Source organism: Daphnia magna, linkage group LG3 (genome assembly GCF_020631705.1).
Source record: "Daphnia magna isolate NIES linkage group LG3, ASM2063170v1.1, whole genome shotgun sequence".
Lineage (NCBI taxonomy): Eukaryota > Metazoa > Arthropoda > Branchiopoda > Diplostraca > Daphniidae > Daphnia > Daphnia magna.
The window spans coordinates 9,432,411-9,458,450 of NC_059184.1; the positions used below are offsets into that span (position 1 = coordinate 9,432,411).

General features: G+C 36.4%; 4 protein-coding genes, 3 long non-coding RNA genes and 1 pseudogene across 7 annotated transcripts; 5 read left to right on the forward strand and 3 right to left on the reverse strand.

The window, feature by feature from the left end:
- Positions 1 to 1,386: 1,386 nt before the first annotated feature.
- LOC116919332 lies at positions 1,387 to 2,538 on the reverse strand. The gene is made up of 4 exons (XM_045171186.1): positions 2,386 to 2,538; positions 2,061 to 2,328; positions 1,875 to 2,001; positions 1,387 to 1,810 (listed from the first exon to the last, which is right to left on the reverse strand). The coding sequence occupies exons 1-4, from the start codon at positions 2,536 to 2,538 to the stop codon at positions 1,387 to 1,389; spliced, it is 972 nt and encodes a 323-aa protein (XP_045027121.1).
- Positions 2,539 to 2,815: 277 nt separating this feature from the next.
- On the reverse strand, positions 2,816 to 12,097 carry LOC123470643 (annotated as a pseudogene).
- LOC116918742 lies at positions 8,837 to 9,314 on the forward strand. Its single transcript, XR_006644224.1, has 3 exons — positions 8,837 to 8,903; positions 8,962 to 9,099; positions 9,161 to 9,314. It is a non-coding gene; the product is annotated as an uncharacterized LOC116918742 (long non-coding RNA).
- LOC123470532 lies at positions 9,371 to 10,130 on the forward strand. The gene is made up of 3 exons (XM_045170849.1): positions 9,371 to 9,545; positions 9,613 to 9,675; positions 9,731 to 10,130. Exons 1-3 carry the CDS (start codon positions 9,395 to 9,397, stop codon positions 9,850 to 9,852), a joined length of 336 nt encoding a protein of 111 aa, XP_045026784.1. The 5' UTR covers positions 9,371 to 9,394; the 3' UTR covers positions 9,853 to 10,130.
- A 1,523-nt stretch (positions 12,098 to 13,620) lies between the features above and the next one.
- On the forward strand, positions 13,621 to 14,904 carry LOC116933534. The gene is made up of 4 exons (XR_004400154.2): positions 13,621 to 14,101; positions 14,165 to 14,455; positions 14,524 to 14,616; positions 14,712 to 14,904. It is a non-coding gene; the product is annotated as an uncharacterized LOC116933534 (long non-coding RNA).
- Positions 14,905 to 16,108: 1,204 nt separating this feature from the next.
- On the forward strand, positions 16,109 to 16,878 carry LOC123470495. Its single transcript, XR_006644185.1, has 4 exons — positions 16,109 to 16,336; positions 16,399 to 16,546; positions 16,616 to 16,777; positions 16,858 to 16,878. It is a non-coding gene; the product is annotated as an uncharacterized LOC123470495 (long non-coding RNA).
- Positions 16,879 to 17,462: 584 nt separating this feature from the next.
- Positions 17,463 to 20,925, reverse strand: LOC116933533. The gene is made up of 4 exons (XM_045171187.1): positions 20,661 to 20,925; positions 19,909 to 19,968; positions 19,190 to 19,847; positions 17,463 to 19,095 (listed from the first exon to the last, which is right to left on the reverse strand). The coding sequence occupies exons 1-3, from the start codon at positions 20,923 to 20,925 to the stop codon at positions 19,240 to 19,242; spliced, it is 933 nt and encodes a 310-aa protein (XP_045027122.1). The 3' UTR covers positions 17,463 to 19,095; positions 19,190 to 19,239.
- Positions 20,926 to 21,621: 696 nt separating this feature from the next.
- On the forward strand, positions 21,622 to 23,872 carry LOC116933535. Its single transcript, XM_045171188.1, has 6 exons — positions 21,622 to 21,748; positions 21,827 to 21,880; positions 21,960 to 22,394; positions 22,461 to 22,709; positions 22,770 to 23,306; positions 23,378 to 23,872. Exons 1-5 carry the CDS (start codon positions 21,622 to 21,624, stop codon positions 23,099 to 23,101), a joined length of 1,197 nt encoding a protein of 398 aa, XP_045027123.1. The 3' UTR covers positions 23,102 to 23,306; positions 23,378 to 23,872.
- Positions 23,873 to 26,040: the final 2,168 nt, after the last annotated feature.

Genomic DNA, 26,040 nt, shown 5'->3' on the forward strand with positions numbered 1-26,040 from the left:
CCCGCCGAAATTATAAAACCAAAAAAAAGGTCTCACAGGCATCAGCCGGGCAAAAATGGCCCGCCGAAAAACAAAAACATAATGCCTCACAAGCAGCAATTGCCGGGCATAAATGGCCCGCCGAAAAAAACAAAAAAAATAATGCCTCACAGGCATCAGTTGCCGGGCATAAATGGCTCGCCGAAAACAAAAAACAAAGAAATGCCTCACAGGCATCAGGCATGAAAAACGAAAGCAAAAAAACGTTGCAATAGCGAATAATAGCAGTTATTGCAACGACATATTTCGTCCGTCCGTCGTAAAAAAAACGGCCACAAAGAATGGGCAACCGGGGAAAAAATAACCGGTTGCAAAGAAAAAAATAACTAAATGCATGCTACTAATTAAATTAAAATTAACTAACCTTAACAACAATCACCTTCGCCAGCACACAAAAACAGTAGCACACCGAACAGCATTAGCACACAGAACAGCAACCTACTTCGCCAAACCCCGCGACTATACTGTTGCGGCTGGCACTGGCTGGCAGACGAGTTTCCTGTCGCGTGGTGTGATTGCCAGATTAATTTTAAAACAACTTTCCGGCTATGTTATGTATTTAAAAAATTAAAATAACGTTTAGTGTATCAAATTGAGTATTGTATAAAAATAACTAATAAATATAATTAAATCTTTCGTTAAAATAGGGAAAATCAGAATTTATTGCAACGAAACATTTCGTTACAATAGGGAATTACGGCACCAACAAACAAGTTGAGGGGCATCATCCTTAACTCATTCTGGTCAGCTGAAAAACAAAATTATCTGATTAAGATTTTACTTTCTAAATATGTAATCAAAATTTCCTATCAAACTTCCTGGTGGTGGTGATGATGGTGATGTTTACGAAAACACCAGTATGCCTCAGGACTTGAAGGGGTTAAGTAAGAAAAACTAGGGTAGGGAGATGATTCCCCTGTGGGTAATATTGGGGAGGGTTGCACAGGGAGGAGGCGTGAGGAATAACAAAGGGTTTTGACAAGTGTGCTGCACACGTATAAAAGGGTACACGAAAAATGTTTTTTTTTGTGGGCTAGCCCACTTGTTAAAAGTGCGGTCTATGCCCACATAACCTACACTTAATGTCGGTACACTTGATAAGTGTAGGTAAGTGGGCAAGCCATTTTTAACTGTGTAAGGGCCAGGTTGAATTGTTCTCTGGCCGTAACAGGACTTATCCTTTTTTTCTTTGTTTCCTGGATTACGGTAGGTGGTGCGATACTCTCAGGTACTATTACACCATCCTATACATACTTTAAGAATAAGTATTGTAAATTGTGACTTAAAGTATGCAAATTACCTCCGGGCAGCCAACCAACCAGTGTTGTGAAAGCTGCTTTTTATTAATTAATTAGCTTCTATTTCCTTCTTGTCTTTGATGAGGAAGAATATGATGTGGCGACAGGGCAGTCCATAATTCGAGAAAAATTGACAAGTGCACTTGGTCAAATCAGTACGAGTCCGGTAATTGTAGTTCCTCGACTTGATGTCGTACACTTCATCCTTCTGAATGTAGCTGTACGAGATTTTCTTCTTTGTAACAATCCCGATCTTTTCAGCTACAAGGCTCCAAGCGAATGGGGATATTTTACGTTGATAGTCCTGGAACAGTGGATTGGTTTTGGTGTTTTTGTGGGGAAAGCGCAGCTCTCTAATTTTTTGCTTCAATTTTCTCTCCGTCATCCTTAACTTGATGTTGTCTAGAAGATGACGTATTACTAGATCTAATCTCTTCGTTTTTAGAAATATTTCCTTGATGATATGGTGGAACCTGAGTGAATAGAACAATTATGTTTTTTAATTTAATTTTTTATTTGTTTAAATTCAGATTTTACCTTTCTAAACGATTTGTTGTGTTATTACCAAACGTCGGTAAGTGACGGCGCCCGAGAGTCGTCCACTTTGGTGCGATGTTAAACCAATTCAGCTGAAAGTACGACGAAAGACTCTCCTCCCCCTTACCTAATTTAGATGTTATATAAAGTAACATATTTTTTTATAAAAGTAAACTTGTAAGCTACCTTGATTTAACAAATGCTGTTTATCATGCTCAAAGGCAGCGTCCGTTTCTGCGTACAGAGCTTTTCGAAAATGCTCGCGGATTTTGTCTTTGCACTGTTCAGTTAATCCCTTACCATCAACCTTTTTATTCAGACGAGCATCAACCGCTTTAAGGACGTGAAAATGGCATAAAATGTGAGTTGCCTCGGGAAAATACTCTTCCAATGCTGCGATCTCGGAGCAGTCCTTATCAGTGATGGTGACTTTTGTGATGCTTGCGTCGTTATTCTGTAAGTATGATTCATCATTATAGGTTGAAAATGCCAACTAATTATATTTACTCACCTCCGTAAATATTCGCAGAAACTCAACGATAGCTTCTTTCGTTTCGGTCTTGGTAAAGAACTGTGTGAGAGGTTGGTTTTCACCGTTGTTATCAACTCCCAATAAGTGGTAGAGCGAAAAACCAAGATTGTTGGTGTCGTACGTTCCGTCCATTTGCAAAACCGTTCCAATCTGTGAGTATAACTTCCTTTGTGATTCTGTCTGGAAATATATTCCGAGAACTTCCCCATCAGAATCTTGCACCACCTGAACTACATTCTTTCGACGTTCATTTTCTTTATTTTCTCCAGAATCTTGGTCATTTCGCCGATTTTCGTCTTCTAATTCTCTTAAAATGGCAACCGTTTGTTGCCATTCGTCTTCGTCTTTTCCTGATGAAAGTAAAAGTATGAGAAAATTTAAGTTACTGAACAGAACATTGCTTATAGACCTAAGAGCAGTTATATTCCATTAGATTACCAGTCAAACTTTGTTTCAGATTGATCAGATCTTTACTGATTAGATGGGAATCATATTTCTTCAATAACAATCCTCTTAATCTGGTGGGCTGAGCACCGACGACCAAAGCTTCTTTTGCAAAATCTAGACTTTCTGCGACCATGTGCCTAATAAAACAAGCAATTCAGTAAAGCCTAACAAGCACTCATTGAAATTAAATTTTGTATAAAATGTACCGTTTCCTAGCATATGTTTTCACGTTTTCCGCTGAAACCGGATGGTTTTTGTGTTCAAGCACGCATGTTTTGATAACAAACTTTCCTATTTCCTTGTCAAAGACAAAATTAATCTGGACGGGGAAGTCACAAGCCATGATGTTCTGATTTGGTCTTTTATCTAAGTTCGGACGATTCCTGCTACCGGAATTGTTATGCGGACATAGATATTGAACTCGGTAAAACTCCAGTGTAGGGTCTAATTTTGTGTAACACGCCTGTTACAGGATCAAAATATTGTCAAACACTCGCACAAATTTTAAACGATTGATTGAGACTTACATTTTTGCGGTTGTTATATGATGTAATCGATTGAGAATTACCACGGCGCAAATAAACCTTGTCCTATAACTCTATTTCTTTGATGTACTTTGAAATATCATTGTGGCTATCAAAAGTCTTTACCATTGACTGAAAAAGAGACATTCTCTTCTGAAAGAATAAACTGAACTAAATATTCCGGCATGGTTTTTCACTTTTCCTTCCAGCAACAGTTCATTTAGATTGTAAAGCTTCTCGTAATTCATTCATCTTCTTTCTATGAAAAATACTTTGCTTTCACTGTTTTCAGTAAAATTTTCAATCAAAATTACGGAATCATCCTCTATTACAACACAGTTGTTTGGGCTATTACAGCTCAATCTCAATTTTTGAAAAATTACCCTTTTAAATTGCTGCCCACGTAGGCCAGGAATCATTTACCCGTTGTAATGTTAGCAAATGACTTTGTTGAAATCAATATTTGTGAAAATCTTTGGAACAGGGAGATTGGAACGCAATTCCATCAAGCGATTCACAATTTGTTGAAGGGGTTTCCCCTCTTGCGAACCAAATTTTTTAATATACCAATGTGGTTTTCAAAAGAAAAACAGCTAAACATTTCAAGTGCTCCAAGTCTTTTGCTTTCATTTCCCAAGTGTAGAAGATTATGAAGGTTACAACTAAGAAATTGATATCCGTAAATGCTGACAGACTTCTGAATAAACAGAGTAAAGAGACTGTGTGCATAGTCAATGTTAGCTTCTTTTTCCACGCTTCGTTTGCAAGACAAAATCCTTGTAGCAACGTGAAGCATAATGAAATGTTGGTAAACTTCATCGGGAAGCCGATTCTTCAAGATTATTGGCAAAATGTAAAGCAAAAGTAATCGGAATTCGGTAGCTTTAAGCCACGATAGTTCATTAAGCATTCGAGTCTTTCTAGAAAATTCCATACTGATCAAAAATTCAATTCTCACCAGAATTCTTGATATTTCATTTATTTGTTTGCAAGACAATTTACTTTCATAGTCTTTCTTCCATGCACCCAAATGTACAGCAATTTACGCATAACTCCCATGTAAACAAGATGCATTGGATCTCTGCAAATGTCGTCAACCATATTAATCGGCAAATTTTCCAAATTAGAAAATCCACTGTGATGATCAATTTGATCCCTATCACTTTAAGACTCATCAGTTCTTAATAAGTCATCTATTTTGAGGATAAGTAACCCTACCGTCTTTGCTAGATTTGTTCCGGACATATACACCTTCAGCTTCGCATTTCATGCACCCAAAATACGCTCCGCAAGGCTTGACATTTTAAATAAAACTAAAAGCGGGAGCGTCGCAACAAAAAGATTCGACTATAATTTTAATTTGACAACCCTTGAATTCAAAACCCTCGTTAATTAATTACGAAATTTCGCCACAAAAATGTCTTAGATAATTATTTACATCATCTGGCTTTGCGTGCCCATGATAAAAACCTATGTCAGAACATTGTGCTCCGTCCATGGAAATTTTACCAAGTATGGGCCACAACTGACTATTTGTACTCTTTCCAACTGAAGTCCCATCCCAACCAACTAACATCTTGAGTACATAACTGTTCGATGAAAATATGGCGTTAATTGAATTTATATAAGAGACAATACCATGTGGTATTGTCCTTTTCTAATAAATGAATTAGCTGCGATTTCAGGCCACAACATTCAATGTCATGATGAGCAGTCGGTTCCTCCACCTGCAAAAAGAAATCTAAAGTTTGTGATTCTGGCTGGGTTCCTCAAAGCTTTGAAATTCCATCTTTCTTCAATGCCAAAATTGATGCCAAGCTGAAAGGCGGAGATGTACTATGAGAGAACGAATACTCATTCGTGTGTAGAGCTAGCTCGCAGTATTGGGTACACATTCCATCTTTGTATCCCAATGAGTCGGACTTGACGTTCGTGTCTAGAAAGCTTATCACTAGATACCCTTTTTTGTGCACAAGTAAAGAAAACGAGGAAAATGCAGTGGTAATAATTATTTGTACTACGTACACTTTTTCAAAAGGTTTTATGTTATACTGTAATTTAAAAATTTCAGAATTTTTTTGTTCGAAAAGTCAGAAATATTTTTGAAAGATGTAGGAGTGAGGACAAAGATGTCGTTAACAATCCTGTGGGACGTCCGCGTAAAGAAATTGAGAGAAAAGGTCCTGGAGTTCACAAATCTGCAGCAACTGGTCCCAACGTAGAAGGTGATCAGTGATGACGCATTGAACCCGCAAATTCTTCATTGTGCATAAACTGTCAGATAAGTGGTAAAACAACTGTATTGTTACAGTCATAGATGTAGGCTCTTACGAGGCCAGCGTAGAAAGGCTGCTAGCCGCTTATAATGACACTGAAGGGAAGCTAAACTATCCTGTTGACCTTTTGATGGAACTGACATTTGGCGGTCGTCAAGCCAAAATCCACACAAATCCTGGAATTCCACATGTTCAAGGCTGGGTAAAGGAGAATTGTCCCTTCTTGAAGCAGCCCCTGCATGTAAGAATAACATTAAATTATCTTTGTTAGTTTTTAACTCTTTAAATGGTTTAAGGAGTAATACTGCATTGTTTTAATCAGCTCTTCAAAGAATTCGATCGTATTTTCGTACCAAAAAACTTGTCAAGTGCTGGATTCCGCCAGGCTTGGATGGATCTCGTGCCTCATATTCTAAAATACGCTAGCTTACGCCGTACCGCCAAGATCAATAATCTCTTGAAAGCACCTCGCTTCGACAACCTCAAAAGTTTTGTGTTAACATTTATCACCATACATTTTTGAATTTTTTGAAATTTTGACTTTTCCCAGTTCGATATGACAGAGCTCTTAGAGCTGGCCTTGAAAACACCAACCAGAGACGATTCAATGGGCTCCGTGTAATAGCTTCCAATGTAAATGAACTGCTTCCCATAAACCAATGAATCGGTTGAGGAAATTACTTGACAATAAGAATTGGCCTTTGAATTTGGTCTTATGCTTTCCCACGTAAATCCCACTTTCGTTCTATTATTAAAAGGTTCTACTCCTAGTGCCGTATATTCAGATAATCTTCTAGATAGTTGTGCTAGAGGATTGTGTCCACTCCGAATCAGGTTTTTTGTGCTGCCCAATAAAGATTCAAAAGGATAAGCACTAAATGAATCCAAATTACCATGTACTAAGCATTCGTTGGCTAAATGAGAAAGAGAATGAACGTTATAAACCCAGTGATGAGACCCATACAATGTCCCAAATTGATCGACAAACTATTTTAAAAATTTTTCAGTGCACTTGACTATGTCATCAGTTCAATTATCTGAAGTAAGAAGGCGAATAGCTACATGTAAGTACAGAAAGTGTTGATATTTTTCCTGATTTAGAACCTGTCGTAAAACAATCGGGCCAATATAAAAAAGAAATCATCGATACTCTACTGCTTTCCAGCGGCATAAGTCGGTCATGTTTCTCCGTTTCCTGTGAAACTCTTTTGGATATCGCAGAACAAGCGCGTCAAGCAGCCTATTCACAAGTTGTCGAACACGCTTCTTTAATCGGTGAATGCTTTTGGTGCGTTTATATGCAAAAAACAAAATTTTTAAATAACGCTTTACCACACCGAAATACACCAAATGCATCGGATCTAGAGGAAAACCAAAAATCATGTCAAAATCTTCTATCTCTGCTATCGGTGAGAGATACTTGTGATGAGTTTCGTCCTCCATATTTCGGAATGATTCGTCAGTTCAAAGCATTCCCGGTGGTACTACTAAGGCTCTTTGAAACGTCGTTCGATCAACATTCCGAAATGGAAATGCCCAACACAACCTTTCACAAAACTTCTAGCGGGGGCGTCGCAAATTATTGCTTTTAATTCTACATTTAACTTTTCCCCGTTTGTGTTAACAATTCCGTCTCTAAGAATTTTTTAAAAGTCTGAAACATATGATTTAAGAAAAGTTCTGGCGCTACTTGGTTTGGACAAAAAAAAACAGTAACGGCGAAAGGTGTATCATCAACGGCATTGACGACGCGACAAGCTATGACCCAAAATGATTTTTTAATACTATTGTGCAATGGTATCCCATCTATGTTGAAATGCAATTCAAGAACAGATGAATGAATGATTCCTTTTTCTAAACCAAAATGGCAAAGGTTTTTGTTAATCAGTGGAGCTTTTCTAATAGTTTTCAAGTGCGCTCTAGCAGTTTTTGGGACTCGCATGCCATGTTTTCTGAGGACTCGGTTAATTTTGTTTATCGTAGAGTGTGGCACCTTACACTGCGCATAGATTTGGGCTAGTTCATCTTTCAAAGTACAAGTATCCTCCACTTCTGAATCATTATCGCTACCATTACCATCCCCATCTAACCCCTGATTATCTTGATCGAAATTTCCTTGATTACCCTGATTTAAAAATGGATCATCAACAGTACGAGTAAAATTGTTAGAAACATCAAATGATCCGTCTTCGGCGCCATCCACTTCGCCCACTTCCCCATCATCAACACTACCAGCCTCAGAATTTACACCCTCGTCAATACTATTGCCCGCAACTTCACCGTCGTCAATACGGTTTGACAAATCGCCGCCATCATAGATATGGTGGGCCAGCAATTTGCCATCGTCCCTATCACCTGTAGCTAAAGCTAATTGAATGTCAGGCTCCGAAACGTCAGCCGCTTCTACTTCCTGTTGAACATCCACTGTAACTCTAATTGGAACACTTTATTGTTTCTTAAACTTATTAATACTGCGGTAAAATGAATGACGACTACGTCCATTTACCGGCCGAGAGGCAGCAGGTGCCACACTGAAATAGAAAAAAAACGGCTTAATTATTAATTTAAAAAACTAAAATAATTAAAAAGAAGCAGAAAGAAATAACTCGACAAATTGACTATGTCTTTCACAACACACTGAAAACACCATGAACATAAACACAATGGCAAAATATTTTAAAATTTTACAACAGGTTGGACAATTCTTGAAAAATAGGACTCCAGTCCAATAACTCAGCCACTCACACAACAATCCACTTATCACACAATCCCTTGTCACACAATATCACTAGTCACACACAATACACTTGTCAAAAGTTTGCAGAAATCGAGTCGATCGTAGAGAAATAGGTTTGAATGCCTTGACACTCCAGACACTTCCTCAGCAATGGCTTCCCCCAGCGTCACAAGCATGGTACAGTGTTGCCGAATTTGACAATATCCTATTTTCCCTAAATATATACAATAAATGGCATGGCCCGCCATTGCCATTGTTGTGGGCGTCTGCCCGTTCCCTAATCGTAAGTTATAAAAGGCTTGCCACGATGTGCTGCGACGTAACTAGTATTAATTGGCTCATCTTTTTGAAAATAATGGATTCGCCTATGCCGGTAATGTAACTTTCACCTTTTGCAATTTATATTTCAAGTCTTCAAAATGTGTAACTAATCTTTGCAACCGTTAGATTATGAGGCCAAAAAGGACTATTAAAAAAAATTGAACTTCACGTTTTCGAATTCGGCATTATACGGTAATCCTAAAAACTGTTGTAAAGTCGATGTTGTTTTATGTTATTTAATGTTGCATAGGTAAAAGGAGAGGTTCAGTAGCTGCTGCGACTAATAAGGTCGTCAAAGCAGCTGGTAAGAACAACTCAACAACATTGGTGCCAGGTTTCATTCCACAAATTTCAAAACCAGTTCATGCATTGTCTCAATTAATCCAAGGTGAAACCGCTCTTGTGTATAGCTTCATGCTTATCGTTGTCAATATTCATAATATTTTCAGGTGGTGCATTAACAGTGAGAGCGGAGAATGGATTGGGGACAACCCCCAACAACACAGAGAAAACCTCATCAACAAGAGTACCAGTTTACGTTCCACAAATTCAAGGACCAGCTCATGCAGCATCATTGTCTTAATTAATCCAAGGTGATATTTTTGTAAATATCCTCATGAACATTATTGTCAGTATTGATAATATTTTCAGGTGCTGCTTTAACATTCAGACCGGGGAATGAAATGGAAAATGGATTGGGGCCATCCACCAACAACACAAGGAGGACCTCATCAACATCATTACCTGTTTCTGATCAAAGAAGGACTTTCTTTTCAGAAGCCGAACTAAATCGTATAGTGGCAAGAACCAAACATACGACTGAACGTTTTAATGGTATTTTAATTCCATCAGACCCCCCAAGTAGCTAAGTTCGTTGAGAATAAATTGGATTATTCGGTAGGCGCTGATTTAATGTCCAACGGTAGTGTCGACAACTCACACAACCCACTTCATTCTGAATTAGGTTACATAATCAAAGTAACTACCTTTATTAGATAATTATAAATTTTGTTTCTTAGGTGATTCTTCCTTAACCTTTTCATCGGCTGCATTTCTTAGTTCTACTCCGTTAAGAGACAGACTTAGCACACCACCTCACACAGCAGCACCAATTACCGGAAATATTTTTAGGCAGCCATGAATTGGCGTGTAATCACCGTATCAGTTTTAACTTCTTTTATTTATCATTAAGGTCAATTACCGCAGGAAATTATTAACTTCATGGCTGAGTCTAACGCTAAACAAGAGCGTTTGATGAGCATTGTTACGACGCTTGCCACACAGAAAACAACACAGGTAGTGTCACAGGACCAGGCCGATGATATGATAGATTCCTTGGAGCTTCCATTCAACGATTTTGAGGAATTTCTATCTTTTGACGAGAAAATACTTTCTTTTTATGATAAAAAAATCAATTATTTGTTATTTTATTTTTTTTGTACGAAAAATCTAGCTGTGTTTAACGAAAAAAATCTGAGCACTTGAAATTGATTCCAGCACCCCTGGTGGCGCAAGCCCAAATCTTAATTTTCTCTGTAAAACATTTGAGTGTAACAACTTTGGGGTATAGGGAAGCAATTTTTGAAGTTCAAATAATTCAAAAACATGCACTATATTCTAATAGAGTAAAGAAAAACGCGTCGTTCGGCAGAAAAAAAATTATTTAATGATGTTTAAAGTATTTTATTTATATTTTTTGAAACGCCGGTATTAACATGGCGTTTATGGGGAGAAAAGTGGTGTACCTAATCATGTGAACGATACTTTAGCGCCCTGGGTGTAACTCCTACAATTTTTTCATGTTAAGATAACTTTTAGAGCACTTTCTCTTATGATAGAGGAAAAAAGAAAAAAAAATAGTCCTTACCAGTAAAAAGATATTTAAGTTTTCCTGAGACCCGTAGCGCCATAAGAATGCACTAAAAAAACGGGGGTGTACCTAATCGTTTGGTGGGTACTGTATATTAAGAAATATCTGTGTTTCCGAAAATTGGCTGGTTTGCCATCACCCATCTAATGATTTAATTGAATTCTATTTATGTAAAGATAGCATTAATTAAATTTAAATAGTGGGACATTTAAACCCCGATTGATGGAACAAGAGGGGGAAATTTTATTACTACTTTACGGAAGTTGTATTCAATTTTGTGATAATTTTCCTCCCCTTTTTAAGGAAACATTCAATCCCGATAAACAGGCCCTTTCCCAGAAATTAAATAGTGGGAATTGAAATACTCCAGTCTGGTGGAACCGATTTTCGTGGGTTATTTGCCCAAAAACGGTGTAAATTTTTAACAGTGATCCAAAATATTAAACCCGTGATACAATCCTGGGCTTACAGAAATCACATGAACTTTTCAAGGAGTGCCTAGCAGAGTTTTGTAAATTTTGGGTAGGAAAGAATAAGAAGGGTCTGTTCTCAAAAGTTTTAAAAGCTTATTGGCACTGTCCCTCGATACATTCGAATCCACTGCCCAATGACAAAGGCGTCTTTTAAACTAATCTTGGCGGTCGATTGCACTTAACTCATTGTCAATGTCAGAATCTACATCGCAATCAGCTTCATCGTCAACATCATCAACTAAGTTTTTATGAACATCCGGAGCTTCACAAAAATCTAAATCAAAATCCAAAAAAATTTTCGGATTCCGAATCGACTCCTTCAAGAAATTTAACATTAGATTCAGAACTGTTATCGTACAAAAAACGTCATCATTCTCTACTCCATCGTCCATTCTTTCATGAAAATCTGCATTGCTTAATACATCGTCAATGGAAACATCAACGGCGAGAATATTTTCGACTTCAGCAACTCTGAGAGTTCTGTCACCAACTATATCATTAGGTTCAAAAATCTCATCACATAATTCATCTTCAGGTAAATGCGAATGTTCTTCAAAAAATCTTTTAACTTTTCTAGTTCTTTGCCTTGCCCCAACAAAACCCTTTGGCTTTCGCTTTTGCAATTTAAAATTATAAAGTCTATGTTTACTACACTTAGAAAAAGCTCCATGTGAATACCAGTGAATAAAATTAAACTTACAATGTTCTGATTATGTCTAAATAATAATTGGAAGTGTAAATGGAAGTAACCTTGAATATAGTGGGAAGTATGTATATGGAGTTCTGATGTTGGAATTTCTTCTTCAGAATCAGAAGTAGAAAGATAGACGTTGCTCTATTTACACCTAAAAGCAAATAAAATAATTACGTCAAAATAAGGAGTGCTAAAATAAATATGTAGCTTTGTACCCTGTTGATATCTTTCGGCTAACATAACAATATGCAAGATGTTGGAAATAGGTAAAGACAAATTTCCTTTATTGAAAGATTTTCAATGGGAAGCCAATTCAGATCACAGAAAAATGAAATATAAACATAAATATTTGGTTAACTTACAGAAGATACCTTATTACATTCATATTGAAACATAATGTCTGCTTATGCCATTGAAATTTCCGATTGTTGTAAAAAAAGCTCAACACATAAAAAAAACTGAAATTTTACGAATGGATTACAAAATTCCTTAAAACAGGTTTTGCGATAGTTTTCCGTGGAACAAACGAAGTCGATAATATCCGAAATAATCACTCACAATCATGGGTAGCGTCAGTATGGCATCTTTGACGACATAGTGTGGATAACTAATCGATATCTAAACAGTGTTGCATCATTCATACTTTCGGCGTTTGTGTTTATAACTCATATGTTTATTTTAATTTAGCAAAAAAAACAACGGTAAAAGTCTATTTTACCCGACCATATTTACTTAACTAAAATAACTTACCTTAACTATACTTAAGTAACTAAACGGGACCAAGCCCGAGCTATGCGAGGCAAAATCGGGGGTTTGGGTGGGTAAAGTAATGAAATAGTAAAGTAATAAAGTAAAATAGTAAAGTAAAGTTAACTAATTAGGTTAAACACTCTAAATATTAAGTAAAATTAACACATTAAAGTTAAGTAAAAAGTAACATTTCTGCTAATCAGTAAGGTAAAGTAAATCTATTAAGTTAATAATAACTTTATAAAGTAATGTATAATTAAGTTAAGTAATTAAATTAGTCAAATAATAAATAAATAAAAAAAATACTCTAATACCACTACTCTATTACCAAAATATTAACAACGAACAATTACCTTCAAAATATGTGTTATCCAATACACAGATGTATACACTACAAACTTTAAAAAATGAATGAAATACAAAGTATATAATATGTCGTCTGCAACAGAAATTAATCGTTGTTGCATGTTATATTTTAAAATCTATATATAATTATATCTATATATAGATATAATTATAGATATATCTATATATATTATATCTATATAACAATTAAAGTACAGAATAAGACAACATACCAGAAATGAACTATATTCCTTTTTTTGCATTTCAAATAAAACTTTTCAAGCATTTCACTATTATTCTTAATAATATCACTTGAGGAACTCATGAAAATAGATACATTAGTAGCCATAACTAAATCAATACTAATATTAAGTAACAACACACCCCTAAATATTAATTAATTAAGTATAGTAAAACCTTTTCTAACTTAATTATCATAGACCTACTTTTTACTTTTATCATAGAATACTTTTAAAAATGTCGTAATACTAATAACGAAATCACTTTATCAACTAAATAACCATTTGATTATACTAAATACTAAACATTTAATATTAAATATACAACCAACAACTAGATTTGAACCTAAATCTTTTGTCTTAACAATCCAGAGCTATTCCACTGAGCTAGCAGAGTAATGACTAAATGTAAATATTTTGCAATATCAATATACGTATTTAATCTATATTACCAATTAATGACGGCAACATTGCATTCCAACAATTGGCAACAATGTAATTTAAGCACAACATTTATTCAGTTTACAAGTAAATACAGATCCGTTTGGTATACTTGCTTCTCTGAATTCAGTAAAAGTAAAGTAACAATAAAGTAAATTTGGTGGGGTAAAATAGACTTTATCCAAAACAACTTTACACATCATTACTTTTTTAAGATTTTTACGTAATGGCAAAATTTACGTTTTTGAAATTTATTGAAAATGTTGAATGGAAGGCAAGTCAAAGCATAGTTTTTAAACTGCCATCATTTTTGAAGCGTCTGTCAAAGTTGATTGCGTTAATTACTCGTTAGCTGTATGAGCATGTTCAGATAAAAATTAAAGAAATGTCGCATTTTATAATTGAAGTACCGAAAGAATCTCCGTTAAAAGGATGCTGGATCTATATTGTTGCCAAGAATTGGATATTGGACCATTCTTCTTCTCCCGCATATAAACAGAGCTTACTCGTCAATGGAAAGGACCCAGATATTCAAACTTGGGAACGCAATTCCTCATTTAAAGTTATCCAACAATTTGGTAATGCAACTTTCAGTCTTGCTCAATAATCTTTTGTTTAGTGATAGAATTTGTTCCTTATAGACTAATATGAAGAAGCAACAGAAAATCTGCCACGACCTAAGAAAGGCTTACCAATTATCAATAGTGCATCTGAAATTGGAAGAGGTTATCGAAAAAGGATTGGAAAACATAGAAAACTGCTTGGTGAAATTTAATCGACTGAGCAAGACAATGAAAAAGAAAATGAGAGTTTAACTCAAACTACAAAGTCAATGTTGAAGAAGAAAACTACACCTTTTAAAAGAAAATGTTCATCTGAAGCTACAAAGCTTCCTCTGCCACCTTCTACGCTAAGATGTAAAAGGAAGAATGGTAAAGCTGATAGTTTGCATAGATATCAAGGTTTTATTAAGTAATCATGTATTTGTTCAATCCTATAGTCAGACCAAATAGCAGTTAACAAATAGCAGAATCCACTACGAAAGTACCATCAGTTACAACTGCATCTCTTGCTGGGCAATCTGGACTATCAGGTAAAGACTGTCTGTACAATTATTACGTCGTGTCCACACACTGTTTGAAAACTGTATCCAGTTACACTAATACTACATTTCTATTTTTGTGTTAGAAAATAAAAAAGGCAGATGTAATGCAGTAAACAATTAGAGGAGCTGTTCGACAGAAGTGATGCCTTTCCATAAAAATAATGCAATCCAAGAAAAGCTGAATGATGATGATGATATTCACAGTGACAGTATCGAAGAAGTTGATATTGACGAACTAAATGTCCCTATTGGGCAGAAGTATTCAGTTTTCTTACTTACATCTTTTATCACATAATTTTTTTCCAGGGAACATTCATGGCGATCCAAAAGTCTTAGAAAGTATACCAACTTACTGGTCCCTATGAGCCGTCGTACAGCAATCAACAAAATTTATTCAGGAAATTCTAAAAAGAATGGTTACATTTTATTTATTAATAGACAAATAGCGCTTACACTTTAAATTTGTTTGTAATATTAACTTATAGTATTGATGTTCTTACTGTGGACAAAGGTGGTATGGTTACCAAGGTCGTTCTATCAATTTTAGCACAAATGAATGAGAAGTTTTGTGTTCTAGAAAAGTCAATGGCCAAACCAGTAAGTGAAGACACTGTATCAGATGACGAAGACGACGTTCTGTCTCTTCTTCCAGTTAGAAGTATTGATGATTTGGAGAAATTTGAAAAAAATCTTAAACGAGACAAGGAAGATTTTAGGAAATTGGTCTGTTTCAATTAATCTATCATGCATCAATGTCTTCTCGGACGCATGAGAAACAGCCGTCGCATCCCCTTTAAAGTTTCTTCCAATAGTCTAAAGAATAGTATCAAATAACTGCTTAACATGATCACTGTTGACTCTTCTTGTCAGTAGGTATGTAAACCTTTTTTCTCTAGCAAATATCGTGTGCAAGTTACGGAAAAAGTAGTTGTATAATGTGGATTTGTAGGCTTCGTGCGTCAGAAACTTTTTCGTCGCTTGTTTTATGGCATTTTTGTCTTCTGCATTATTATCAGACATTATTTCACTTGTTTGCCGATTTCTTTTTGCCACTTTTGAACTCACAAAACAAAGGGCATTCCGTGTATGCCGATAGATGTCAAGGTCAGATGTTGAGTACATCTCATTGATATCCGTCGGACAGCCCAACATCCGATTTGGATCTTCGACAGATGTGATTTTAATTGGTTTTGACCGCCCTAAACACAGTGTTTTGTATTTAGACAATAAAATAAAATACTTATCAAATAAAATACAGAAAAATACGTATTTTAATACGTATTTGTATTTTACCTTTGAACGTATTCTTATAGCTGTATTTTATTTGGCATTTGATACTAAATATGATTAAAATACCAAATACATTCGAAAATACTTTTTGAATTTTAATTTTTAAAAGAATGGTCAAGTTTGATAGGAATATAGGGCTGTTCAACACGGTATATTACAGTGCGGCTGCCCTGTAAATCTTTCAATGCTCATTGGCTGGTTTCGGCTGGTTCAATTTTTGTTTGTTGAAGCAGACGAAACTAGCCAATGAGCATTGAAACTTTGAAAGTTGGTTCACAGATTTTACCGTGTCAAACAGCCCTATAGGATTAATTTGTGGAATATTTTAGGAGTCGCGTGGATTGTCTGCTATGTGCTGCGCTACAAGAGAGCAAACAAGTGTTTATACTATTTGGGAAATGGGAAGGTAAGGTAAAAGGTATTGAACTATTGATATATAACCTTAATTTGATAAATTATTATTATAATTTGATTTGACAGTCAAACAGTCCAATCTCCGTCCATTCTCATTGGAATTTCATTTTCAAAGATTGGATCAGTGGAAAGTGGATATTTTTCCATACTGCATAGTGGTGCGTTGGACTTTCACATATCAGACTCATGCATAGCTCGACTTAGCTAAACAAAGGTATTTCTCATGACTATATTGTTCAATCCCAGCAATAGGTTAATAATAAATCTTTAAAATGTAACTTAGAAGCAGGCAAGAAGAAAAATTTCAAGTATAGAGAATGTCACCACCCTCTGCAGCCAGGGGAAAATCAGTACGTGGTAGCCAGACTGGAAGACCAAGAGGAAGACCACCAAAAGCTTTAGCTGGGCAGAAAACTGTTCCATCCAACTGTCGATGAAGAATTAGGTATGGAAATGATATTCAGATCTATTGAAAGAAATTTCATCAAATTTAAACAAATTTTTTCCCTGTATCAAACTTCACAGGACATGTACATGAAGAAATGTCCCAAGTAGAAGGTTTGCGTCTTTTCTTGGTTAAGTCGTTTCTACTTAAAATAAACGGATATTTTTTAAGTATATTTTACCTTAATCGACAATAGAAGTTGTTAGGAAAGAAGACGAATTGTATAAGAGTAAAAAATGGGTAATAATTACCATTTTTTTTCTTAACTTGAAAAGGTAAGAAATACTTAGATGTTATGCGTAAATAACGAATATTTATCCCTGTTTAATAGCTATGCTAGAAAGTGTAAAAATTTGGTAATAAATCACATAAAAGAAAGGTTGATAGGATGAAAAAATAACGTGCGGGAACTTCAATTGAAAAATTACATTTTTATTTCTCTAATATGCCAGTACGCAAAACACTATCTACATGTTAGAAAAATATACATGTTAGAAAACGGTGTGCTGTATAGCACTGACATACCATTGTTGGTTTGAATTGCTTTACAGAATATCGGGTAAAGTTGACGGTATATTGCCATTATGAAATGGGTTGAACTTATTTGGCACTGCAAACATTTTACCTTTGATTAAATTGAAATCCCATTCGTCTGCATCTTTACATTATTTGGAAACAACATATGAGTCATAGTCTGAGGATCGGTATGGCACAAGAAAAGCATCTCGTTTACACAAAAATTTTCTCTCGATGATAACGTAATCTTTTGAACCTTCGGGACATTCAACTACATCTTGACACACGATGATAGAGTTGTCCTTTAACAAACAAACATTATTAGGAAAACGATTCGTCAATACAAATGTTGAAAAGCTAAGTTTTTTTAAGGTAGCTGACATGGTACACCCAATAAATACATTTGTTTTGCTATTTATAGCTTTAAACAATTCAGCTTCTCGCTCAAAATCGTCATATGATGACAAAATTCTGCCATGTCGGCCAGTTGGAAGGACGTACTTTCTCATTTCAATAAGTCGATTTCTGATTTGCTCAGATGGCAAGTGCCCGTAGTCGAGCAGCAACCCAAACCACCGTAAGAAATTTTCAAAATCGAAGGCACTGTTAAATTCTACCCCGCATTTGTAATATTCCGCATCTTCAGGCAAATGCAAAATCTCATGATTCACAAATCTTACTAGATAACTGAGGCGCTTGTGTTCTGTTATGAAATTAACCAATACTACTTTGGCTTTTTCAATATCAGCTGGAGGCACTGGGTTCTTATTGAATCCACCTAACAACTGCATTGCGTAAGGCATTCTCATATGCTCGAGATAGGAGTCATCCAAAATGTCTTTGAATACGGGATACAAGAAGTAACCAAATCTTCTGATCTCGTGAGTTTTGTATTTATTTCCACTTTTACTAAGACTTCGTAATTTCCCATTAAATTCATACGGGTTGCACTTTTCAAAAAATTTTAGTCTACCGTCCACCCTGGCTAGCTGCAAGACACTGAGTTTGCCTTCTTTGGCCACCAAAGACATGTTTCTTAAATACCTGCCAAGATTACCATACCAAATCGTGTGCATTGGATCAATAACAAATCCTGTCACCATGCGGAAATTTATATCTCAAAAGGGGCTAAGATCATCAAAGCTATTTACGTGATTGTCCTGAGTTCTATCTTTCTTGTCATTACTTATATAAGTAAGCCAATCATCGTCGTTACGACGACAACGATCAGTATCCACAAGTTGAATTATACTTTTAATTCCATCCCTTCGTAGAGGTCTTATTCCCCTCTGTACGCATCTCTCACATGCCCAGTAACCCATGTACCCTATGGTTCTTTTCAAAAAGTTACGCATCGGTGTATTTGCAATGACAACTCTCAGACTCAAAGTAAACTCTCTTCCTTCTGCTTTGTCATTATATGGGCATAGAAACATTAACTCTTGGATGAGTAAAAGTAGTAGCTCTTTAGCTGAACCCTTCTTTTTCCCATTTTCAAAGCCAATTATAAATGGATGCGAACAATAAAAAAATCTTGGCTGTTCACTTGAGGAAAATGAGAATTTCACAGAATGAACCCTACCTAGAATTGCTGTAATTGAAGCTTGTTCAGAATTGTCATACACTTGTGCCCCATCAGCATGAATATCAATCTCAAAATGAGGTAGCTGCTTTGGTGACCTGGCAGTTGCTGTATCAGCTTCTCCTTCTTGGCTAGTTGGACCATCGGTAGCAGCTTCTGCTCCTTTTCGTAGAACTTCACGGGCTTTGCGAAGTACTTCGCCTCCATGGAGAGCTTCAATCTGAAAAAAAAATTTTTATAAACAATTGTAGGAGCAATTGATTTGAAGGTTCTACGGGATTCTATGGGATCCAATGAGAACTCGGATGGTTTACCTTTTTCCTGATGCAAATTGGTACAAGTGCTGGGTTTTCCTTGAATATATTTATATATTGAAGAAGAGCTGCATTTTGGTAAAGGAGGCCGATCGAGGTTCCAGCAATGGCAGACTGCAGACCAAAGTGAGAATACTTTGCTCCCTCTCGTTGAATGACTGGTTTTTGTAGCTGGTAGGTTTCTTTTTTCGTCTCACGCCACGAGTAACAGAAGTAACTCTAGCACCATTGGTTGATGACCGAAGTGGGGCTGCTGCGCTGGGTCCAGCATCAATCGGTGAACGCTCATTTTGATTTGATCCAACAGTTGACGGAAAGGCAGTTGGCGTGGGTAATCCAACGGGTGTTTTTTTTATAAAGCCAGCATAGTCTCTCCCGTCAATTTGGAGAAGTTGCTTGCCAGTAAGTGGCAACACATTGTAGTCAATCACTGGCCTATGATGGTGTATAAGTCTCAATAGATTATCTATATGAGTTTTTTTTAAATGTGTAGTAGCTGCCCAGTGTTGCAGAAGACGCAAGAAAGAGATTGGGTGTGGCTTTTCAGTGAATTCCTTCTGACGTTGATGAGTGTAGTATATTTCCTCCAAACTTTCTAGCAACAGTTGTGTGGGTAGTGAAGTGTCAGGAGCTGTTACATCATTGTCCGAATACAATCCTGAACAGAAGAAATTGGATTAGTTTAGAGTAAATTTGTATAATATCTTTCTCATTAATACCATCATTTTCCCACGTACACCCAGGTAATGTATTTCTGGCTTCCACGTTTGATCCAAACACTAAAAACAACAAAACACTGGTTATATACAGTACCCACGCCAGGTATTGGATCACCTCGGTCCAAAAACGGCGTTTTAACCCGCGCGAGATAGGCCTAACGGTGTCTCGCGCGTGAATTTTTTTAAAATACTAAGATTGCTCGTACGAGGTTAATTTTTTTAAATCGGAAAGATAAAGAATTAGTCTTTATCTTTCTGATTTTTAATTTGTAAAAAGTATAGTTGTTATATGGGAAAAAGGATCATTTTGAAATATTGGATCACCCCCGACATGTGTTGCATTCGTTGTCCCTACCCGCGGCTATGCCGTCGGATATGGGAGAGGGTCAAATGGTGAAAAAGGGACCCAAATTACAATCAAGTTTCCCGACGGCATAGCCGCGGGTAGGGACAACGAATGCAGCACATGTCGGGGGTGATCCAATATTTCAAAATGATCCTTTTTCCCATACAACAACTATACTTTTTACAAATTAAAAATCAGAAAGATAAAGACTAGTTCTTTATCTTTCTGATAAAAAAAAATTAACCTCGTACGAGCAATCTTAGTATGTAAAAAAAATTCACGCGCGAGACACCGTTAGGCCTATCTCGCGCGGGTTAAAACGCCTTTTTTGGACCGAGGTGATCCAATACCTGGCGTGGGTACTGTATATGAGTGAGAGTTGTTGAGTTATACAATGAAAAATCACCTCTGCTTGAAGTTGGTGGGATAACGGGCACTATGACATTCTGTTTTTGAAGGGAGTATTCGTGAATGAGCGAAGTCCTGCAGCGTAGCATATGAATCCATGCTCGTTCAGGAACACCATGTTTGATCCATGTCCGAAGATTAACTTTTGCTTTAACTCGCAGCGTTTTCAAATGTTTAACACTGCTTGAAGGACTCGGTATTTTCTTTTTATCACCGTTAGCTAGCAAAATAATTTGCACTTGTTCAAAAGACAAAGACTCCATTTTTCATCTCGATTCTGAAACAGAAGACAACTCAATCGGGCAAGATTATACATGTGTGCAACGGTGCATGCTTGTAACTTATTTGTTTCTACAAACATTAAGCATTTCTGGTCAATGTTAAATTTCGCGGACATTTTTTTAAAATGTAATAAGTATGCATTCAGTATATAGTGTGTGAAAATCCGCTATTTTGTATTACTTTATTATTATCGATTACACTAGTGGCAACCGTGTAAAGTAGAAGAAGAAGAAGAATTTCCATCGTTTGCTCTCCCTCGTGTGAAACTAGCTGGCCATTGCAACCATTGCAAATATTGCAAACATGAAAAGGGCAAATTTAAACTTTTGAAATTCACTCAGTGCTTAATGTTATATATTCGTGCCGTGCAACTATTGAAAAGAATTACATTTCACCACTAGGTCTCTCCAATTGTTAACGCGCCAATTTTTTTAGGGTTTCAGTCAAATGAGCAGCACGCCAACTGAAAACGACAATGCCGAGATGATGGTCCGAAAAGCTTTTGTGGTTAGTATTTAAAGTTCTCGTCTTTTAAAAAATTAATTGTGATTTTTTTTTAATTTTTTAGGTTGGCCGTCACAAATCAGTATGGATTGGCACATACCACGATTTGGGGGAAACAGTTATCGTTGTCTGAAATGGGAAAGATTAATGTAGAATATTATGTCATAAAAACAATGGAGACTTTTGAGGATGGAGAGAAAACATTTTTCAACTTAATTCCAGTTACGTGGGTGAGTGGTGGAAATGGAGGAGTAAATAGTGCTACCCTGGAATGCAATTTTTTGTTCCCTGATGATGCAAGTACTAGAGGGTCAGCGATTGGTGAACCATCCAGTTGGCAGCATAAGTCTTTTAAGCGATTTTTACATCCAACCACAGAATGGATGGAGTACACTGGTATTGTAATCGCAAACAAAGCAGGGAAATTAAAATGTAATTATTATTTTGTCTAGTTTTTAACCACCAACTCGTGTTAATCTTCCTTTTTATGTTTTAGATTTGGATCTTTAAGCTCGTCTTATCAAAAAACACTGTGATGACAACCTTCCATTTCAAGAATGGACGGACTTTAACAATGATGGCTCAATTGCCAAAAAGCGAAGAAGTAAACTGCCTGCTAAAATTGCAGGACAGCCTCGTGTTCTAAAAAAGGTGGCCAGCAAACACGTTACACCACTTCGCACCCTCACTCAAGATTCTGAAGGAGATGATGGTGACTACGAAAGTGATTCATCTTTGTTGTCCACCAACGCAGCACCTCTTCGAAGCAGGGTCCAACCCTCTTTTACTACAACAACTCAAGTAATAGCTGCTGGACCACTAACTCAACTAGCTGCTGGACCACCAACTCCACTACCTACTGGTCAAACAACTCCACAAGCTTCGCTGTACATGCCTTACTCGTCTTCATTCCAACCTCAAATAGATGTAGGCGATAATGTTCGTGGTAAAAACGTTTAATTTATTATCTATTATCTGTTCAACAATAAATAACGGAAATGCCATATCATAGGAGTCTTTTCACCTGCTATTTCTAGCATTCAACAATTGTTGTCGCCGAATTACGGTGGTTCTTCTGCTGCCACAAGTGCCTATTATGGTTCTTCTGATTTCTATTCTACATTGAAACTGCAACCTGGACCATCTGCCAATTACAATCAAGTTCATTTGAATACTGAATATTCAAGAACCGACGAGTCCACACGAAGTTTCTCACCTTTAGAAATAGGAACTAGAAACAATCCTCAACATTCAGACACATGTAATTTTCATTTATTTTACCTTTCAAGTCAAGTGCTAATTCTTGTTTTTTTTTGTTCAGTAATTGATAAGCTTATCGATATAATTGCTGAACTCAGCTTAAAAGTCGGTTCTCTGGAGACTGTTATGGATCATGGTTTTAAGTCAAGCAATGAAATTTTGCAACGCCTGTTGAATTCCACAGCACAAGCTAATAATGCTCTTCCCGACCAACGGATTAAGCGAAACATCCTTTCTTATCAAACGTACGTCGCAGAGTATATTAGTAAAACGAAACAAATCTTTTCTGTACAGACACTGCAAAATTTAGAAAGTGTTTGTAAACTCGATTTAACATTTAGAGTTTCTTTGGTAATAAGCGTAATTGAGCTGTTAAGATCGACAACATATTAAAATGTCTAACCCTATTATTTCTTTTCTAGGCTTGTCATTTTCTTAACTTATCTCGTGAGGATAACACCGATTCCATTTGTATGGCTACGTGTATGAAGGCGGCCCTTACGGATGAGCTCATGGACCAGCTTCAGTGGAAACCTAAAAGGGGAGAAGATTCCCGATGACCTATCGGTATTGATTCACTTCATCTCTGTTTTGGGAGGTAGGCTAAACATCGTTATATCTTTCAGACTTTCTCGTGTGATAAAGCATTGGATTCAAACTTTTTTACAGCCACTCTGACACTACGTTGTCGTGCCAAAGGCCAACCACAACCAACTTGCCAAGATCTAAAAAAAGTCTTACAAAAGTGCCGCAAAGAAGGAGGATCGAGACATCGCAAGTGGTTAAAAATGATGGGCAGACCACCAGTTAATAATCCACCTGCCGAAGATTCCGTGGGAAGTGATGTAGAAAATCAAATATTTGTCTCAGAAGTAGGGCCATTGATAACAGTTCTCATTGGAGACATTATGAAATTTGAACCACAATCTCAATAGTTGTAAGACAATTTAACTGTAATTGTAATCTGTATTTACAGTTCACTGTAAGAATTTTGTTTTAACGCATGTTTACTTTCCCGGAGAAGGGCCATTACTAGTCGAGTGCAATTCTCTATGTAATGCTGTTTTTGTTAACAAATAAACTTTGTTCGAATTTATCTAAAAACTTTTATTTCATCCAATTTCCACCCGGTGTGTGCGTAATAAGTAAAATTGAATGGGGTTTAGAAGAAGATTTTATGCAGAAAAGTAATGAATAGTTTCTTGGTAAATATAAGATGAAAAGAAAGTTATATTTGCTGAAGAAATAATTCGTTAAAAATAAGCTTTTTTTACTCATATTTTTAACCCATTTACATCACAGCAGATTCACAGACGAACTACCGCGAACTACAGAGTTAGATAAACAGCGAAAATACCGTATAAATAGGGAGTTTCGAGTCAAACTAGTGCGTAAAATACTCATCTTTTAGATGAGTATTTTTTCTCAATACCCATAAAAAATACGGGTAAATTATGCAGACTTCGACGCAAACCTTCTACTTGGGGTTGTTGGAGGAGGCACAATATTAAAATTTTGAGTATTTGGTATTTTATTTGGTATTTGTATTTTATTTTATTTGGTATTTGACCAATTAATGAAAAAAATGTATTTGGAATACCATGTATTTTAAGATACATGTATTTTATTTGATCAAATACATAACTTTTGTCAAATACAAAACACTGTCCTAAACATTGCCCTTTGAAATTCCAAGGATATCCGAACGGACTTTCATTTGGCAATAAATCTGACATGTTTTGGATTTCAAATTGGGAAAAAACAGAACTTTGTATTGCTGGATTCGAACTCAGGTATCACGCATCATAGCCGGACCCGTTAACGCATATCGTATCATCATATCCGGGGTTAACTATTTTCTATTACTAACTACTTTAGAAATTATTCAAATTTAAAAAATAATCCCATAAGAGACCCTGTAAAAAAGGGTGTGATTTTCCTAAGATGGCGGATGGCAACATTGCCGGAATAAAGTAATCTTGCTATCCGAATTCTGCAAGAAGTCTATTTAACCTTTTTTCCATATTAATGCAACCTTTGTCTTCATAAAATTTTTTCATGAATTAAATTTTTTCGTGTCCTTCACTCGGTGGGGGTATGTTGGGTTTTTTTTTAAGGGACAAGTTGGGCAAACAAGCAACAAATCAACACAACTTTTTTTTCTTGTATTTTAGTTCAAAATGGTCCGAAACTACAAGAGGTAGACAGAGAAAGGCAAGACTAGCAAAAAAACTATGCTCAACGCAGTGAAGCATGTGAAATGTGGAAATATTACCCTAAGTAAAGTTAGTCCGGAATTCCACGCAACACTTTGCTCGATATCTTCACAAGTTCTCTGCTGATGAAATTCAGGAAGTTGTTCCAATAACTATTTCTTTGGGATATTCACGCCACTATCAGGTATAACGATTTGCTTTTTATTATTTTTGCTGAGCTTAATGTCTTGTATTAGGTGTTCAACGTAGAAGAAGAAACCCCTCTGGAACTCTATTTGAAGCGAGCGTTTGATGTCTACTGTGGTTTGACACCGACTGAATTCAGGAAGATGGCCTATGAGTTGGCAGTCTTCTTGGACGTTATTATTCCAAGAGCATGGCAGGATAACAAATCTGCTGGCAGAAACTGGATCTCTTCTGTTTTAAAATGGCATCTGACTTTGTCCATCAGCAAACCTCAAGCTGCTTCTTTTGCCAGAATGACCAGTTTTAATAAAAACAATGTCAAAATGTTTTTTGACAACTACGTTGGTGTTTTGGTGAGGGATTTCATTGGACCAGGTGACATCTGGAACATGGGCGAGACAGGTGTAACAACAGTTCAGCACCCAGCCGGAATAATCGGCCATAAAGGAAGAAAACCGATTGGAGCGGCTACTTCCACAGAAAGAGGACAACTTGTTACGCTCGCACTTGCAGTCTCAGCCCTTGGAAATAACATTCCACCTTTTTTTGTTTTTCCGGGTTGACTATTTATTCCGATTGTTGAAATTCGTGATAAAATTTATCAATTATTTTTCTTTTAAAGGAAAAATTTCAAGGATCATTTCTTGAATGCTTCTCCCATTGGTTCGTCTGGCTCGGCCAACAAATCTGTCTGGATGACTGAACCTGATTTTTCCTTTTCTTAAAGCACTTCATCCAACATGCCCGGCCAACAAAGGACAGAAAGGTTTTGCTGCTCCAAGAGAACCGTTCGTCTCATCTTTCTCTAAATGCTTTAAACTTGGCCAAAGAGCACGGTGTCGTCCTGCTTTCCTTTCCTCCGCACTGCAGTCACAAGCTCCAACCACTCGACCGGTCGGTCTTTGGCCCACTAAAAAAATATATCAAAAA

Coding starts and splice junctions, on each gene's coding strand:
- LOC116919332 (XM_045171186.1), bottom strand. CDS start 2,538: ATGGACGGAACGTACGACACCAACAATCTTGGTTTTTCGCTCTACCAC. Junction 2,329..2,385: donor TTCTGCGAATATTTACGGAG/GTGAGTAAATAT, acceptor TCATACTTACAG/AATAACGACGCAAGCATCAC. Junction 2,002..2,060: donor ACAGCATTTGTTAAATCAAG/GTAGCTTACAAG, acceptor CATCTAAATTAG/GTAAGGGGGAGGAGAGTCTT.
- LOC123470532 (XM_045170849.1), top strand. CDS start 9,395: ATGGAAAATGGATTGGGGCCATCCACCAACAACACAAGGAGGACCTCA. Junction 9,546..9,612: donor TACGACTGAACGTTTTAATG/GTATTTTAATTC, acceptor ATTATTCGGTAG/GCGCTGATTTAATGTCCAAC. Junction 9,676..9,730: donor CCCACTTCATTCTGAATTAG/GTTACATAATCA, acceptor TTTGTTTCTTAG/GTGATTCTTCCTTAACCTTT.
- LOC116933533 (XM_045171187.1), bottom strand. CDS start 20,925: ATGGAGTCTTTGTCTTTTGAACAAGTGCAAATTATTTTGCTAGCTAAC. Junction 19,969..20,660: donor CCCACCAACTTCAAGCAGAG/GTGATTTTTCAT, acceptor TGTTGTTTTTAG/TGTTTGGATCAAACGTGGAA. Junction 19,848..19,908: donor GTGTACGTGGGAAAATGATG/GTATTAATGAGA, acceptor TCTTCTGTTCAG/GATTGTATTCGGACAATGAT.
- LOC116933535 (XM_045171188.1), top strand. CDS start 21,622: ATGGAGACTTTTGAGGATGGAGAGAAAACATTTTTCAACTTAATTCCA. Junction 21,749..21,826: donor TTTGTTCCCTGATGATGCAA/GTACTAGAGGGT, acceptor ATCCAACCACAG/AATGGATGGAGTACACTGGT. Junction 21,881..21,959: donor CAAAGCAGGGAAATTAAAAT/GTAATTATTATT, acceptor TGGATCTTTAAG/CTCGTCTTATCAAAAAACAC.